This window comes from Pan paniscus, chromosome 13, assembly GCF_029289425.2.
Source record: "Pan paniscus chromosome 13, NHGRI_mPanPan1-v2.0_pri, whole genome shotgun sequence".
NCBI classification, from domain to species: Eukaryota; Metazoa; Chordata; class Mammalia; order Primates; family Hominidae; genus Pan; species Pan paniscus.
In genome coordinates this window covers 62,468,648-62,486,628 of record NC_073262.2, presented here as the reverse complement: position 1 = coordinate 62,486,628, position 17,981 = coordinate 62,468,648, and the positions used below count along the sequence as shown (strand labels likewise).

The window sequence follows — 17,981 nt, the reverse complement described above, 5'->3', positions numbered from 1 at the left end:
TTCTCTTACCAGGGGAAAGAAGCTCCATAACAGAGATTTTACCATCTTGTGGATTTTTGTTTTGTTTTGATTTGTGTCTCTGCACTTTATTCTAAGTTATAATAAAAGGATGAAAAAATTTAGGTGAGTTATTTAAAAAGTAGGTAGGATAAGTGGATTGCAATTTTTTTCAAATTATATTACCTCTGCTATGCACTCATTTCATAATGAATTCAAAGCCTTAAATCATCTTAATCTATTGCTGCCACCTTTTCTTTCTTTTTTTTTTTTTTTCCGAGATGGAGTCTCACTCTGTCACCCAGGCTGGAGTGCGGTGGCGCAATCTCGGCTCACAGCAACCTCTACCTCCTGGGTTCAAGCAATTCTCCTGCCTCAGCCTCCCGAGTAGCTGGGATTACAGGCATGCGCCACCATGCCTGGCTAACTTTTGTATTTTTAGTAGAGATGGGGTTTCACCACGTTGGCCAGGCTGGTCTCAAACTCCTGGCCTCGTGATCTGCCCACCTTGGCCTCCCAAAGTGCTGGGATTACAGGTGTGAGCCACCGTGCCCGGCCCGATGCCACCTTTTCTGACTCTTGTGTATGGCACAGTTATGTTTCAGGGGAAATTATCTCAGATTAAATATTAGAGTATTTTAAAATAAATTTTGAGCTGGGCGTGGTGGCTCACGCCTGTAATCCCAGCACTTTGGGAGGCCGAGGCGGGTGGATCAGGAGGTCAGGAGATCGAGACCATCCTGGCTAACACGGTGAAACCCCGTCTCTACTAAAAATACAAAAAATTAGCCAGGCATGGTGGCAGGCACCTGTGGTCCCAGCTACTCAGGAGGCTGAGGCAGGAGAATGGCGTGAACCCAGGAGGCAGAGCTTGCAGTGAGCTGAGATCGCGCCACTGCACTCCAGCCCGGGCGACAGAGCGAGACTCAGTCTCAAAATAAATAAATGAATAAATAAATAAATTAATTAATTAATTAATTTTGAAATGTTAATGTTTATTTTTCTTCCAATGAAAAAGTGAAATTTCAATTAGGTATTATTTCAGGACTTCTTTTACTGTTGAGAATCTTTTAACAATTTGCTTATGTGTTGAAAACTAGTTTTGCAGCAAGGTTACTTTCCATAATTTTTATTGTGCATATCAAGTATTTCATTCCTTCTGTGGGTTATTTAGTGTTTTTTTTGTTTTGTTTTGTTTTGTTTTGTTTTATTTTTTTGAGACAGGGCCTCACTCTGTCACCCAGGCTAGAGTGCAGTAGTGCAATCATGGCTCACTACAGCCTTGACCTGCTGGGCTCAAGTGATCCTCCCACCTCAGCCCCCTGAGTAGCTGGGACTACAGGTGCATGCCACCATGCCCTGCTAATTTTTTTTTTTTTTTTTTTTTGTAGAGGTGGGGTCTCACTTTGTTGCCCAGGCTAGTCCCAAACTCCTGAGCTCAAGTGATCCTCCTACCTCAGCCTTCCAAAGCTCTGGGATTACGGGTGTGAACTGCCACGCCTGGCCTATTTTAGATTTTGAGAGCAAATCTTGAGACCAAATCTTTAAAAAATAGACCAGTGATGCCCAAAGAGAAAGGTACAGGTTAACAATGGCACACCCCTTCTATGAATATACATTATAACAGCCCTTCTGAAGAGGGAAGTGATGGGACAATATGGAGATGGATGTCTTGAAAGCTAGATTGGGAAGAGTGATATGGAGAGGGGATGGGGTGTCAGAGTGCCTCAATTTATTTGGGATTCAGAGAGATCTTGAAGCTCAGAGTACAGCCACAGAATCTCTGGATTAGTCAGGGACTTGGAACAGCCACTCCCTCCTCCATACATTATAAATGTAATAAATAGCCCCTCTTCTTCATCTGTCTGTGCCACAGTTGCCCTTGCGGAAGTTACGTGACTACAACTCATATCTTAATGGGAGAGGAGCAAAGGTCTTATTATTGACAATGAAAATGAAAAAGAAGTCTTTCCCTTTTCCTTTGTTAACTTTTAGAACAAGTATGTCCCAAGAATCACTTCCTCATGCTGTGCCTGTTTTTTTTTTTCTTTTTTTTAAAAAAAAGAGAGACAGAGAACTTATAAAGGAACAGAGAGTTCTATTAGATTTGACTGGTAATGCAAAATATTCCTGTGGATATGACATTATCTTCTTTTAGCACATGATAATTTTAGGCAGAGGATCTATATAGAAACTTTTGGAGTTATGCTAAGTACAGCTTTTAAAATATTCATGAGGCTCCTGAATTTCTGTACGTATTAAATTAAAGAATTATAAAATTATAAAATCCCTAAGAGTCATTTAAGTGCATTATTAATAACAACCTATCATTCAGGACTGCTGTGAAGAAATAAGAGTAATAGGCCCTTTGCAGAGAGCTTAGTGGGCAGGTTTTTAATTATATTAGGATTATAGCAAAGATACTTAGCGTTGAAGACGACTTAGTTTAGTCTTTTGTTCATGAGGTGCATGAACGTCAACAATCTCCTCACAGGAGTTATCCAGCCTCTATTTGAGCACTGTTCTTCTCAAAGTAAAAATATATCTTTTGAGTAGTGCTTAAAACTTGTTTCTGGGGCACACACTCTGATCGGGGATCTATAGCATGAGAAAAGGGGTTCCATGTTGAATTAACTGGAGTTACTGCTAATGCTGAAGTGAGCCTAAGGAGAAGGCAGTTGAAAGTTTCGGGGAAGTGAGTCAACAGTCTGTTTTCTATTTTTCTATACATACCCTGTTAAAAAAAATTTTTTTTTGGTCTTGTCACATGCAGATGCTCCTCGACTTAGAATGGGGCTATATCCCAATAAACTTGTGAAGTCAAAAAATCGTAAGTTGTCCATTATTAAGTTCGGGACCATTTCTGTATTGCTAACTTAGTTATTCAGCAATGGTCTTTGAGTAGCTGGTTATCATTATCATCATCATAGTCATTCCCATACTGTGCAACACAGTAGCATTGTGTTTGCTCCTCCCTCTGTTTGCCTGAAATATCCATGTGACTTCTTTGCCTCCTATCTCTTCAGACACACACACACACACACACACACACACACACACACACACACACACACACACACAGAGTTGGTTCTCTGTTTCTCTGGAGAACCCTAATACAATAACCAATAGGATAGTATGGAAATAAGACAGTGTGACAATCAAGGCTGGATTGTATGAAGCATTGCATGTCCACCTTTGCCCTCCTTTGAATCACTCACTCTGGGAGAAGCTACCTGCCATGTCATAAGGACCCTCAAGCACCCCTGTGTAGAAGTCCACGTGGTGAGGAACTGTGGTGTCCTGCCCACAGCCAGCACCAGCTCACCACCCATATGAGTGAGGCTTCTTGAAGCTGACCTTTCAGCTCCAGTTCAGTGTTTAGATGGCTGCAGCCCTAGCCAGCATCTTCACTGTAACTTCATGGAGACCCCAAGCCAGAATCACCCAGACAAGCAACTGCTTCAGAATTCCTGACCCAGAGAAACTGTATATAATAAGTGTTTCTTGTTTTAAGCTGCTAATTTTTTGCATAGCAATAGACCACAATACACCATCTAACATATTATTTTACGTATTTGTCTTCCTTTTGCATATCTGCGTCAACTAGAACATAAATTTCCAGGAGGGCAGGAATTTTTTTTCCTTTTTGTTCACTGTGGAATCTCAAGCACCTAGCACAATTTTTTAACAGCAACCCCCTCAGATAGGTACTGTTATTCCCATTATACAGATAAGGAAACTGGGACACAGTAAGGTTAAATAACATGTCCACGATTGTGTAGTCAGAGCCAGACTTTTCTCCACAGTCTAATGGGCTTAACCAGAGTCCTGTATTGACCCACTTCTATGCATCCCTTCCAGTGTTATGTTCAAGACAGAAGGATAGTTATTATTGAGAGTAGTTAGATCTCAGACATGGTCTCTGCTGTCGTGGCGTTAACAATCATTTGGGAAAACAGGATGCATATCAGATAGCCGCTATATAAAGCAGGATCTAATGAGTGCTATGTAAACGTGTATAGGCCATCAGAGGGTAACACATTTCCTTTTCCAAAGAAGAATGACTACCCATAGTTCTTATGATTTGTGCCATATTATTTTTAAAACCCTAGACACAACTAATTGGAATAAGGATAATTTCCTTAGTCAAAAGCTGGCTACTCTAGGCTAGGCATCAGCCCAATATGGGGCCTAGTATATGAACGCTAAGCCTATTTGACTGTTGAGATAGTATCCTCAGTTTTCTTATTGGCCACGTATCTGTACAATAAATGTATCATCTGGTAGCCTGAGCATGTCTTTAGTCCTTGTTGCCAGAAAAGGCCTCTCATGCATAATGCAGTTTAAAAGTCCTACAGATGTTCAAAGGAGTCACAGGTTAGAGGAAGATAAGGCTGAGACACTTCATGGAGAATTGACACATGAGCTGCCACTGAAATAAGAATATACCTTAATCAGTGTTTTAGAGATCATATCTTCAGATCGTTTTAATTTATAAAGTATAAGAACTACATGTTTTCACAGCATGCCAGGAGCAAAAGATGAAAAAAAGAACTATAAGTGCTTGACTTGAGTGTTGATTATATTTTTGTGGACTTATTAGACATATTTTATATAAATGGTGTTTCAAAAATTAATTCATTTTTATATATTGTCGAGTTATTTGTTATAAGTAGAAAACACTATCTGTAGTTTTGACTAGAAATAATACAAAAGTGCATTTCTGAACCTGTGGTTCAATAATTGCCAATGATTTATAAAAGTGTTTCAGGTGTCATTCAGTGTGGTAATGCAGTCTGTTTCCATTTCACTTTTTTAAAATTCCATAAGGTAAAAGAAAAAGAGCAATAAAAGGAACCAGAAGAAAGTAAAAAGGGAAAAAAGAAGAGAAAGAATAATCAAAGTTTGCAATTTAGAGCCTCTGCCCTTTTGACTTTCAGTTTGAGTTTTATTCTGGAAATGACTTCTGTGTCCTCTGTCATGTCTCTGGCAGCAGAGAGGGGAAGGAGGGAAGAAACCTGCCTTTTTATCCTAGTTCACTCATTCAATGAATATTTATGGAGACCTTACTAGGTACCTGTAACTGTGCTTTTTATCATATGCCCTCTGCCTGGATTTTTTTTTTCTTTTTCCTTTTATCCGTGGCAACTTCCTATTTATCCAGTGAGATGTAGCTTAAATATTGCCTACTTTTTGAAATGCTCACTTATTCTACAAAGTTATACTCTCCTTCTCCTACATCTCATAGCATTTTACCTATCCTACCTTCGGAATATCTGTTATGTCTGTCTGTCCGACTCTTCCATCAGACTGACCACTTCAAGTGTAGAAGACTTTTACTCTTTTTCTCATCACCCCTTAACACTAAGCATTATACCTGACACATAGGAGTTGCTCAGCAAATGTCTGATATGGATGATGGGTAGATGGGTGACCAATTGTTGACAACTTGTTGAAAAGTATAAAAGATGGAATTTTGCATCTGGCTATCATGGAGTAGGAGACTAACACTCCCATTAAGAACAACTAGAAAATCTAGATTAAATTCCATAAGAATCGTATTTGCTGGCATCAGAGAGCTGCTAAGGCAGTTTGCTGAGGTGAGCCCAACAGTCTGTGTATTACTTTTCTCCTTAGGAGAGCTGGTAAAATCTTAAATAGCTAAAAGCAGAGCAGAGTTTTTGGCAATCTCATAGTGTTGAGGAAAGAAAAAACATGAGTCTTAACTCACCAAAGAGGAGGTGGCTCTAGTTAATATCCAGGCTTTCAACTGGCAATCCCTACGGATCAAAAGTCTACAAAGTCTAGAACACCTCTTCACATAGACTCAGTCCCTGCTGATCAGAATCCTTTCTAAAGGAAGATAACATCATTTAGAGTTACTACAATTTTTCATACACAGTGTTTGGCATTTGATAGAAAACTACCAGACAGAACAAAAAAAAAAAACAGGCTTAAGGGGGTGTGAGAGTGCAGGGTAGGAGAGTAGAGAACAGACTAATAACTGACCTAGAAATTAGAGTTTTCAGAAATGGACTTTAAAATAACTATGATAAGTTAAAGAATATAAATACTAAGACTGAGAATTTTAAAATATAATCAAATTGAAATTTTAAAAATATAATCAAGTTGAAATTCTATAACTGAAAAATCACTGACATTATAAACTCAATAGATGGGGTTTAACAGCATGAAAAACTGAAGTAGGGTGGGCACAGTGACTCACGCCTGTAATCCCAGCACTTTGGGAGGCCAAGGTAGGAGGATTGCTTGAGACCAAGAGTTCAAGACCAGCCTGGGCAATATAGTGACACCCCTGTCTCTACAAAAAAAATCAAACAAATTAGCCATCCTGTCTACTCAGGAGGCTGAGGTGGGAGGATCACCTGAGCCCAGGAGTTCAAGGCTGCAATGAGCTATGACCATGCCATTGTACCCCAGCCTGGGTGACAGAGAGAGATCTTGTCTTAAAAAAAAAAAATTGGAGTTACCCTTACCCCAGTTAAGTTACAACGTAAGAGTGCATTAATAAACCAGGAAGAATGAGATTATATTATGGAGAGTATTAACAGTATTGAAAAGAGCAAAAGGATATACAGGACATGGTAAAAAGTCTAACATAGATGTAATTTTGGTCCCAGAAAGGGAAGAGAGAGAGAATGGAGCAAAAGTAGCATCTGAAATGATAATGGCCAAGAACTTTTCAAAAGTGACCAATTAAAATAAGCCACAGATTCAGAAAGTGCATTGAATTCTTAGCAGGATTTAAAAACACTAAAACAACAGCATACCACTGTAAAACTGCTAAAAACCAAAGACAAAGAAAATCTTGAAAGCAGCAAGAAGGGGGAAAAGCACATTACTGTCCAAAAAGCAACAGTGAGACTGACAGTTAACTTCTCAGTAGAAATGATGGAAGCCCAAGCAACAAAACTATAGTGATTCATTGCTTAATTAACAACAGGGATACATTTTGAGAAATGCAATTTTTCATTAGGCAATTTTGTCATTGTGCAAACATCGTAGAGTGTACTTACACAAACCTAGATGGTATTACTACTACACACCTAGGCCACGTGCTGGAGCCTATTGCTCTGCAGTAACTTGCGGAACCTGTATGGCATGTTGCTATACTGAATACTGTAGGCAGTTGTAGCACAACGTAAGTATTTGTGTTTCTAAACATAGCAAAAGCACAGTAAAAATAATGGTATTATAACCTCATGGGAACCCTGCCATATATAGTCTATCATTGACCAAGATGTCATTATATGGTGCATGACTATGTACATCTTAAATGAAAGATAAGCTGCCATTCTACAATTCTGTATTTGCAAAGATAGCCATCAAACATGAAGACAGTATAAAGACCTTTTTTCTTTTTCTTTTTTTTTTTTTTTTTTTGAGACGGAGTCTCACTCTGTTGTCAGGCTGGAGTGCAGTGGTGCAATCTTGGCTCACTGCAACCTCCGCCCCCTGGGTTCAAGTGATTCTCCTGCCTCAGCCTCCCCAATAGCTGGGATTACAGGCACCTGCCACCACACCCAGCTAATTTTTTGTATTTTTTAGTAGAGACAGGTTTTCACCATGTTGGCCAGGCTGGTCTCAAATTCCTGACCTCAGGTGATCCACCCACCTCGGTGCTGGGATTACAGGCGTGAGCCACTGTGCCTGGTGGAGACATTTATAGAGTATCAAGAACTGAGGGAGTTTCCAGTAGACCTGCACTTAAAGAAATACCAAAGAGATTTCTTTAGGCAAATGGAAAATTATCTCAGTCAGTAATACAGAAATGCGAGAAGGAATGAAGAGCAACAGAGAGGGTAAATATGTATTTAAATCTAAAAGAACACCGGCCAGGCAAAACAGTAATAAAACAATAAGATAAAGGAAAGGAAGTCAATGAAATTAAAATATTGTATGTTTCTAGGACTGCCTAGGAAGTGGTAAAAGTACTGATTTATTTGAGGTATTAATAAATCAAGGTCACATATTATAATTTTCAGGGTAGCTACTACAGAAAAAAATTAAAGAATATATAATTAACAAGCTAAAAGAAAAAGGATCAAATATAAAATGTTTAATACAAAAAAGACAATAAATGAGAAAAAAGGAACATAAAATAAGTAGGACAAATGAAAAACAAATATTAAGATGGTAGATATAAACTCCAATTCATCGTAACTACATTAAGTATTACTGGAAATACTTCAATTAAAAGACAAAGGTGATCAAGCTGGATTTTAAAAAAAAACTACTTGCTGCTTGCAAGAATTATAACTACTTAGAAAAAGTGTTTGGCAGTATCTGTGAAAGCTGGGCACATGCATACTCGATGGCCCCAGCAATCTACTTCTACAAAGGTGCTCACAAGAAGTATGCATAGAATGTTTAAAGCAGCATTACAATGGCCACAAACTAGAAACTACCCAAATATTCATCAACAGAAGAATGAATAAGTTCTTAGATAAGTCTTAAATAAAATGATTTTTAAAGTAACATTTATCAAAAGAAGCCAGACACAAAAAAGTACACAATGTATGATTCCATAACTATAAAGTTCAAAAACAGGCAAAACTAATCGATGGTGTTAGAAGTTAGGTTAGAGATGACCTTTGGAAGGGATGGTGAGCAAAAGGGGTTAATGTTCTGTTCCTCATTCCTCTGATAATTATATGGGTATGTTTACTTTATAAAAAATTCACCAAAAAATAAAAGAAAAAAGAAAAAAATTCACCAACCTGTATATTTATGACTTGTGCATTGCATGTATGTTTTATTTGAATAAAAAGTTTAGTTTTTAAAAAGTGTATCAGGAAAGGTATTAGAATTGGCAGCAAGGTCAATTCAGTTATATTTTAGTATGTAAGAAACTTGGCCGGGCGCAGTGGCTCATGCCTGTAATCCCAGCACTTTGGGAGGCCAAGGTGGCCCAATCACCAGAGGTCAGGAGTTCAAGACCAGCCTAACCAACATGGTGAAACCCTGTCTCTACTAAAAATACAAAAATTAGCTGGGTGTGGTGGCGGGAGCCTGTAATCCCAGCTATTAGGGAGGCTGAGGCAGGAGAATCACTTGAACCCAGGAGGCAGAGGTTGCATTGCGCTGAGATTGTGCCACTGCCCTCCAGCCTGGGCGACAGAGTGAGACTCTGTCTCAAAAAAAAAAAAAAAGAAAAAAAGAAAAAGACAAACTTAACATGCTTCAAGAAGGAAAGGTTGAACCCACAGGGAAAGGGAGTGTTTGAAGATGCTGAAGAGATGATAAATTAAGCTACTTAAGGACAAATAAGAGGATTCATTCATTCAGCTGAATATTTTAAGTCCCTATTATAATCCAAGAGCTATCTGAGGTGTTAGGAATCCAAAAATTAATAAGGCTTAGTCCCTATTTTTAGAGTGGGCACTGTCCAGGAGCAAAAGATGCTAATGATGATGTCTGTAAGAACTACATATTTTTAATACTTTCCTTGTACGAGACACTGTGCTGTGCAGGTTTGCAGTATCTTACCTGATATTTACAACAATCCAATGAGGTAGATGTTATCTCCCTTTTCCTGATGAAACACAGGAAATAATATAAGTTTTCCAAGGTCTCACCACCAAGATAAAAACATAAGTCTGTCTGACGTTAAAGCCGTGTTCCTGCTGGTACTTTACACTGCCATTGGATGGTGTGTGGTGAAATTACATGCAACAGTCACAATCAATTCTAGTGGGGATGTCTTGGAGAAGGTGGTATAGATGGCCTGAGCCTCAGAGGATGAGCAGACAGAGAATAATGTTTGATGGCCTGGAAGTGGATTTGAAGGAAGAAGAGTCTTTTCTCTGAATAAAGGCCAGATTTTCAAAGAAGGTGGCAGAAATGTATAATGAACCTGAGACGACTGAGTGCTGTTTCTCAGGGAAAGGATCTACCTGCTCCATATACAGACTTTCAACCAAGTGTCTTGTTTTCAGACCTTCCTCCTACAAAGCTGTCTGGCGTCTCCAATTCCTGACTCTGTTCTGGACTTCTTTGCTTTGTAAATGTTGGTATCATGTAATTTTATAGCCAGATTGTTTTAATGTTTCATAATGAACATTTTCCCAAAGCAAAGTGCTTGTTGCAAAACAACCGTATCTTTAAGCCAGCATTGTGGGAGAGTTCTAGATTCCTGCCAGAGTTAAACCCAACGTAGTCATATGTGTAATTCAAGTGCTCATAAAACAGCTGGAAGGAAAAAAAAACTTGGATGTAAAATAAATTATAGGTGGGGCACAGTGGCTCTCACCTGTAATCCCAGCACTTCGGAAGCCCAAGGTGGGAGAATTGCTGAGCCCAGGAGTTCCAGAGCAGCCTGGGCAACATAGCAAGACCTTGTCTCTACAAAAAAATTAAAAAATTAGCCGGGTGTAGTGTTGTGTACCTGTAATCCCAGCTACTCAGGAGGCGGAGGCACAAGAATCACTTGAGCCTGGGAGGCGGAGGTTGCAGTGAGCCAAGGTCATGCCACTGCACTCTAGCCTGGGTGACAGAGTAAGACTCTGTCTCAAAAAAAAAAAAAAAAAAGTCTGTACGGATACAGGGAGCACACTGCTTCCTTTTAAAGGCAAGACCGCTATGTTGAACATTCCACTTCTGCTAAACCCTAATTATCCAGAAGTTATAAGACTGCGAAGCAATCTAGCTTGGTGGTCGTGTGCTCTGTGCTATATAAGAAGCTGAGGTCAGTACTGGGGACAGCCAATGCTCTCTGCCATATTCTGAGCTTAGTAAACTTGAGAGTGTTGAATTAATTTAGATTAATGTAGCTGATTGGTAAATTCTGATCTTTGTGGTAGGGCTTGCTTCTACTTGTTTATATTAAAAAGGTAATGCAGAACTTAGGCCCGGCGTGGTGGCTCACACCTGTTATTCCAGCAGTTTAAGAGACCAAGGCGGGTGGATCGCTTGTGCTTAGGAGTTTGAGACCAGCCTGGGCAACGTGGCGAAACCTTGTCTCTACAAAAAATACAAAAATTAGCTGGGCATGGTGGCACATACCTGTAGTCCCAGCTACACGGAACGCTGAGGTGGGAGGATCCCTTGAGCCCAGGAGGCAGAGGCTGCAGTGAGCTGAGATCGCGCCACTGCACTCCAGCCAGGACGACAGTACAAGATCCTGTCTCAAAAAAAAAAAAAAAAAAAAAAGCAGAACTTAAAACAAAATTGCTATATATTTATATAGATGAAATCACTAAGATTTTTACCTATATACAAACCTAACAGAATATGGAAGCTTACTGCTTTGTACTTCTTTATTCACTGGAATTAAGTAAAATTCTCTTTCCATTTTGGCCAGTGAAATCAACTCTTGCAGGGTTACTTTTGCTTTTAATACTAACCAATTAAATTCTAGAGCCTAGGCTTAAAAATGCAAATCTTTATAATAAAAAGAGACTAAGACAGAGGTGAAGGAGATGTCCCTTTAGAGCAGTAGAGGAAGAGTTATGGTTCTATTTCATTGAACTACCTCAAATAATCTACTTTGATGAGGTGTTAAATTAAGAACATTCATAAGAACATCAATCTTGTTTTCCTGTGCAATATGAAAACTTGTGTGAATATTTATAGGCTAGCAACTTGTTTTTCTTTTCTCTGTTCTTGGAGGTATAATTTGAACAACAGGGCCTTGTAAAAGTCTTAAGACTTTTGAAATTGTTAAATACTGCAAAGATAACCTTCAAAGAGAAGTGTGTAATCCTGATTGGCTGTCTTCTAGATAGTTTGTTGCCTTGGTGATAACACTAATTTACATGTCTGAATTCCTAAACAACCTAAAAACTTGTATCTTTGCTCTGTAAAGTCAGAAGAGAATCATTGGCACATTTCTCTTTTCCCGTATGAATAATGGAGAGAAACAAATTCCTGTTACACTGGTTGATTTCTTATTTTAATAAAGATTTAACAAAGGAAATTGCCTTTGTCTGTGTGTGAAAATTTAGTATCTAATATCCTTATCTTTGGGAATTCATGTAATTCTTTTTCTCAAGTTATTTAACAGTGTTCTTCTTTTTTCTACATAGACTGTCCTTCATCTACTTGGATTCAGTTCCAAGACAGTTGTTACATTTTTCTCCAAGAAGCCATCAAAGTAGAAAGCTTAGAGGATGTCAGAAATCAGTGTACTGACCATGGTAAAAGGCTTATTCTTTTCTGTTTGTTTTTTCACAAATTAGTGAACAGTGTTCATTAATTTCTTTAAAAATTGATTTTGTCACATCTGACTTTTAACTGGGTCCTGAGATTTAATGTACAACTTTTATTTGACAACACACAAGCTACAGGCAGTGGAATTGGGTATATATTTAATCCTGGAGTTGGAAGACAGTTGTTGGACAATATTGTCCAAAGCAGGGTCTATTTAACATGCATATCCTGTGCCAGGCACTGTGCTTAAGCACCTCATATACTTTACCTGGCTTTATCATAACAAACCTATCAAGTAGTGTATTATTATCATTTTATTGAGAGATGAAATTAACTTCAGTTATTTGTTCAAGCTTACACAGGAAATAATTGACAAAGCCAGGATTTTAACCCAAATCTGTTGGATTTTAGGCTTAGAGTTCTTAATCACTTAGTTATTCTGCCTGGAAAGTGCTGAAGTCAGATTACATAGGACCATGAAGTAAGACTGTAGTAAAGAAGAGTACATTAAGGAAAAATGATAAAAAGGCTATTTGCTAGACCATACACTCAGTGTTCTCTAGGAAATAGATTTATAACTTCACATTGTAAAATATTTGAAGTAAAAGTGTCTTTTTTTTTTTTTTTTTTTTTTGAGACAGGGTCTTGCTGTGTCCCCCAGGCTTGAGTGCAGTGGCATGATCATAGCTCACTACAGCCTTGAACTCCTGGGTTCAAGTGATCCTCCCATGTCAGCCCCCTGAATAGACAGGACTACAGGCGTGCGCTAGCTATTTTATCTGTTTGTTTGTAGAGACAGGGTTTCACTATGTTGCCCAGGCTGGCCTGAAACTCTTGGCCTCAAGTGATCCTCTCACCTTGGCCTTCCAAGGTGCTGGGATTACAGGTGTGAGCCACTGCATCCAGCCAAAAAAATGTCTTTTTTTTTTTTTTTTTTTTTGAGATGGAGTCTCGCTCTGTCGCCTAGGCTGGAGTGCAGTGGCGTGATCTCGGCTCACTGCAAGCTGCGCCTCCCGGGTTCATGCCATTCTCCTGCCTCAGCCTCCCGAGTAGCTGGGATTACCAGCGCCCACCAATAGGCCCGGCTAATTTTTTGTGTTTTTAGTAGAGACGGGGTTTCACTGTTGGCCAGGATGGTCTCGATCTCCTGACCTTGTGATCAGGATCAAGTGATTCTCCTGCCTCAGCCTCCCGAGTAGCTGAGATTACAGGGGTGCATCACCACACCTGGCTAATTTTTTGTATTTTTTAGTAGAAACAAGGTTTCACCATGTTAACCAGGCTGGTGCCGAACTCCTGAGGTCAGGCAATCCACCTGCCTCAGCCTCCCAAAGTGCTGGGATTACAGGCGTGAGCCACCATGCCCAGCCTAAAGGTGCTTTTTATTACTGTTATATTCTTCAACAATAACATTTGGAAGAATGTATCAAATTGTACTAGGGATACCTTAATCAAAATCATATACATTTATTATAGAAGGAATAAATGTAAACACCAAAGTTATTAATCTTATTAAAGCGCCACATGGTACTTAATACATATATGTTGTTTCCCTTTGAAAAAGTCTTACATGAACATTGGCTCTGTGAAAACAGGACGAAATTTCCAACATGCCAATGTGGTTTTATTTCAAGGCAGTTGAAATAAAATAATAGCAATTTTGCTGGTCTTAGAATATTTTTAAAACAAGTTTTCCCCTGCAACTATTTTCTTTCCTTTCTTCCTTTTTCTTCTTCCTCTTTTCTTTCTTTCTCTCTCTTTTCATTTGTTCTTTCTTTCTTTCCCCCTTTTTTTTTTTTTTTAATGGAGTCTCAGTCTGTTGCCCAGGCTGGAGTGCAGTGGTGTGATCTCAGCTCATTGCAACCTCTACCTCCTGGGTTCAAGCAATTCTCCTGCCTCAGCCTCCTGAGTAGCTGGGATTACAGGTGGGTGCCACCAGACCCAACTAATTTTATTTTATTTTATTTTATTTTTGGTAGGGACAGGATTTCGTCATGTTGGCCAGGCTGGTCTCAAACTCCTGACCTCAGGTGATCCACCTGCCTCAGCCTCCCAAAGTGCTGGGATTACAGGCATGAGCCACCACGCCCAGCCCCTACAACTATTTTCCATCCCTTAAAAAAAATTATGTAAAGTATACTGAGACATAAACATAATTTCAATGACATAAATCATATTAGAGGCTGAGAGCCAAGACATGTCCCTGTAACCTTATTAGCTTGTATGAACTGTAAGATCAAAGTTTATTGTCCAGCTCTAATATATATAGAAAGTTAAGCAACTATTTATTATTTTTATGTACCTAGTGATTTTCACTGATTCTGGAATATGCTGACTTTTTTTCTCTTTAAAATAATTTCAGGAGCGGACATGATAAGCATACATAATGAAGAAGAAAATGCTTTTATACTGGATACTTTGAAAAAGCAATGGAAAGGCCCAGATGATATCCTACTAGGCATGTTTTATGACACAGATGGTAAGTGATATTTACCTCGTGGGACATGACTTTGTTGTTCTTTTTTTAATGTAGCAAAACTGATGGCTCTTCAATTCTCTGGTTCAAGTTGATGATTCCTGTGGCCTCCAGGTGTTAAATTTTCAGTGTGCACCTATGATCATACCACAGCTTGTATCTGCATAGCTCAATGAGTTACACAGATGAAAGCCACAGTTGATTCTTGTCTGGATTAAAATGTGGCTCTAAGGCTCAGTATTTTTGTAATATAGCATGATCATAAAGGTTAGTATTAGTGTCTGCAACTAATAGGCTAAGGATAGACTAAATTATCACGGTTCTATTATATAAACATTTATCATTACTGTAGACAAATATAAAGTACATATGTACAAATATAAAAGTACATATGTAAACATTTTCAAATGAAATGAAATTACTAAGGTTACTACTAATATTTAACTATTTTTCTTGACTTTTTTCCCATGAGAATATTATACATGTATATATTTTTGCGAAAATTGGATCATCTTCAGAAACCTCTTAAATCGATAGCTTTTGATGATTTGGCTGTACACAGGGTATATTCCTCCTTCTAATTTTAATCCTACAATCAGAAGTTTAGACCAGACATACCTTAGTAACTTTCCACCTTTAATCCTACACCCTTTTTGGCTTGAACACCTTTTAAAACTGTCATAATGTTGAAAATATTCCTTAATTGACAGATGCGAGTTTCAAGTGGTTTGATAATTCAAATATGACATTTGATAAGTGGACAGACCAAGATGATGATGAGGATTTAGTTGACACCTGTGCTTTTCTGCACATCAAGACAGGTGAATGGAAAAAAGGAAATTGTGAAGTTTCTTCTGTGGAAGGAACACTATGCAAAACAGCTAGTAAGTATGACCGAAGGTGTTTTTCCATTCTAGAAGGGGCAGAGAAAGTAGGACTGCTTTTAAAATAATTTTGAGATAAGTGTGCCTCAATAAATAGAATAAGGCTAGGCACAGTGGCTCATGCCTGCAATCCCAGCACTATGGTAAACTGAGGCACTGGATTGCTTGAGCGCAGGAGTTGAAGACCAGCTTGAGCAACATGGCGAAAACTCATCTCTACAAAAAATACAAAAATCAGCTGGGCATGGTGGCGTGCACCTGCGGTCCGAAATACATGGGAGCCTGAGGTGGGAGGATCAATTGAGCCTGGGAGGTTGAGGCTGCAGTAAGCCTGGGCAACAGAGCAACACTCTGTCTCAAAAAGAAAAAAAAAAAAATAGAGGGAATAAGACTTCAGAATATATTAATAGGATGGTTTGCTCTTAAGTCTCTTGGAACTCAAATTGTAATTCTCTTACATTTAGGAGGTAAGGCCAGATCACATGAAATAGGCATACTTTTATTCTGTCTGCTTAGTGTTTGCAAGAGGTCAAAAGTTTCTTGTTCAGAGGAATTATTATAATCTCTTTGCGTGTGATTTGAGTGAGAAGTGGTGAAGAGTAATCATGTATAATTCCAGAATTCTCGTGTTACTTTACAAGGAATTAGATTCTCCATAAGAACATCCTTTGTTTAGGCAAACAAAAACTACATCATAGTTTATAATTTATTTGGAATTAAAATGTTTTCTGGCCGGGCGCGGTGGCTCACGCCTGTAATCCCAGCACTTTGGGAGGCCGAGGCGGGCGGATCACGAGGTCAGGAGATCGAGACCATCCTGGCTAACACGGTGAAACCCCGTCTCTACTAAAAATACAAAAAATTAGCCGGGCGTGGTAGCGGGCGCCTGTAGTCCCAGCTACTCGGGAGGCTGAGGCAGGAGAATGGCGTGAACCCGGGAGGCGGAGCTTGCAGTGAGCCGAGATCGCGCCACTGCACTCCAGCCTGGGCGACAGAGCGAGACTCCGTCTCAAAAAAAAAAAAAAAAAAAAAAAATGTTTTCTTCTGACCCGTCAGAAGGTTTTTTTTTTTTTTTTTTTTGCGATGGAGTCTCTCTCTGTCGCCCAGGCTGGAGTGCAGTGGCGCGATCTTGGCTCACTGCAACCTCTGCCTCCTGGCTTCAAGCGATTCTCCTGCCTCAGCCTCCCGAGTAGCTGGGACTACAGGCACCCGCCACCATGCCCGGTTAATTTTTGTATTTTTTAGTAGAGATGGGGTTTCACCATATTGGCCAGGCTGGTCTCGAACTCCTGACCTTGTGATCTGCCCACCTCGGCCTCCCAAAGTGTTAGGATTACAGACGTGAGCCACTGTGCCCGGCCCAGAAGGTTTTTTAATGAACAGAAATTATCCTGGCCCACAACAGTATTTTGATGTTATTTGTTAAAACACTACACAGTTTGTTATTCTAAGTTTTAGAAAGTAACTGTTTTCTCATTAAAGAAAATTAAATTTTCAAAATGTGGGCTGGGTACAGTGGCTCATGCTTGTAATCCCAGCACTTTTTGAGGCTGAGGCAGCCTGGGTCAACATAGCAAGACCACCATCTCTACAAAAAAAGTTTTTAGTTTTTTTAATGTTTCAAAATATGAATTTAGGGTGCTTAAAACATGATATAAACAACCATTTCCCCATTTTGCATCCTCAGTATTTTCCCCTTCTACTTCAACTGTAAACCAAAACTCCACATCCTGCTTTGATTATTTCCTTTCTTTACATATGGAAGTATGTACATTTCTTTACTTGCTACAGCAGGATCCTTGACTACTGTTAGTTTTACAGTGATTATCAAAATGTTCGTCATAGTTTTATGGTAGCAGTATTCAACTTCAAATATTTGTTTTTTAAAAAATTGGTTCTTTTCAGGTTCTGCACCTCAGGGTGCCATTACATAAACAAAGTTTTTAATTAAACTATAACTTCAAAACATCAGAAATAGTGAGTACATCCATACTAAGGTAGTTAGGGTCACAGTTGTTTAATTTTATGACATTTGTTTTCTAGACTCTCCAACCAGAATCCTCTTTTTTCCTTTACCTCATTATTGTCTTTTCCTCAAGATCCCGTATTCTTTTCCACCAACCAAGCTAATGCATGTTGTTAGCCCTCTACATCTTTCTTTAAAAACTAAGTTCAAAATAGACAACAGAGACAATTAATGAGGCAAAGAAATATGGATTTTAGGCTATGAATATATTGATATTAAGCTACTAATAAAAGGGTTTATTTTTAATGATTGTGAACACGTTTAAAGTCAATCCTATAATAAAGCATAATTAAATTCTAATTTTTATTTTCTTTTGTATTTTAGTCCCATACAAAAGGAAATATTTATCAGGTAAGTAATGATTTGGTCTTTAAAATTTTCCCACAATTAAAAATATATCAAAATTCTGGCATATTAAAATACATTA

General features: G+C 38.8%; 1 protein-coding gene across 2 annotated transcripts in view; it reads left to right on the top strand.

Moving 5' to 3' along the window:
• The window catches only part of CD302 (CD302 molecule), a 30,133-nt gene that overhangs the window by 2,909 nt on the left and 9,243 nt on the right, over positions 1-17,981 (top strand). The window contains exons 2-5 of one of the 2 annotated variants that reach the window (XM_008974432.5): positions 12,045-12,155; positions 14,531-14,647; positions 15,355-15,528; positions 17,879-17,905. In XM_008974432.5, the coding sequence (XP_008972680.1) occupies positions 12,045-12,155; positions 14,531-14,647; positions 15,355-15,528; positions 17,879-17,905 (429 nt within the window). The remainder of the gene's footprint in view (positions 1-12,044; positions 12,156-14,530; positions 14,648-15,354; positions 15,529-17,878; positions 17,906-17,981) is intronic. The other variant, XM_008974433.5, reaches the window with a different exon arrangement.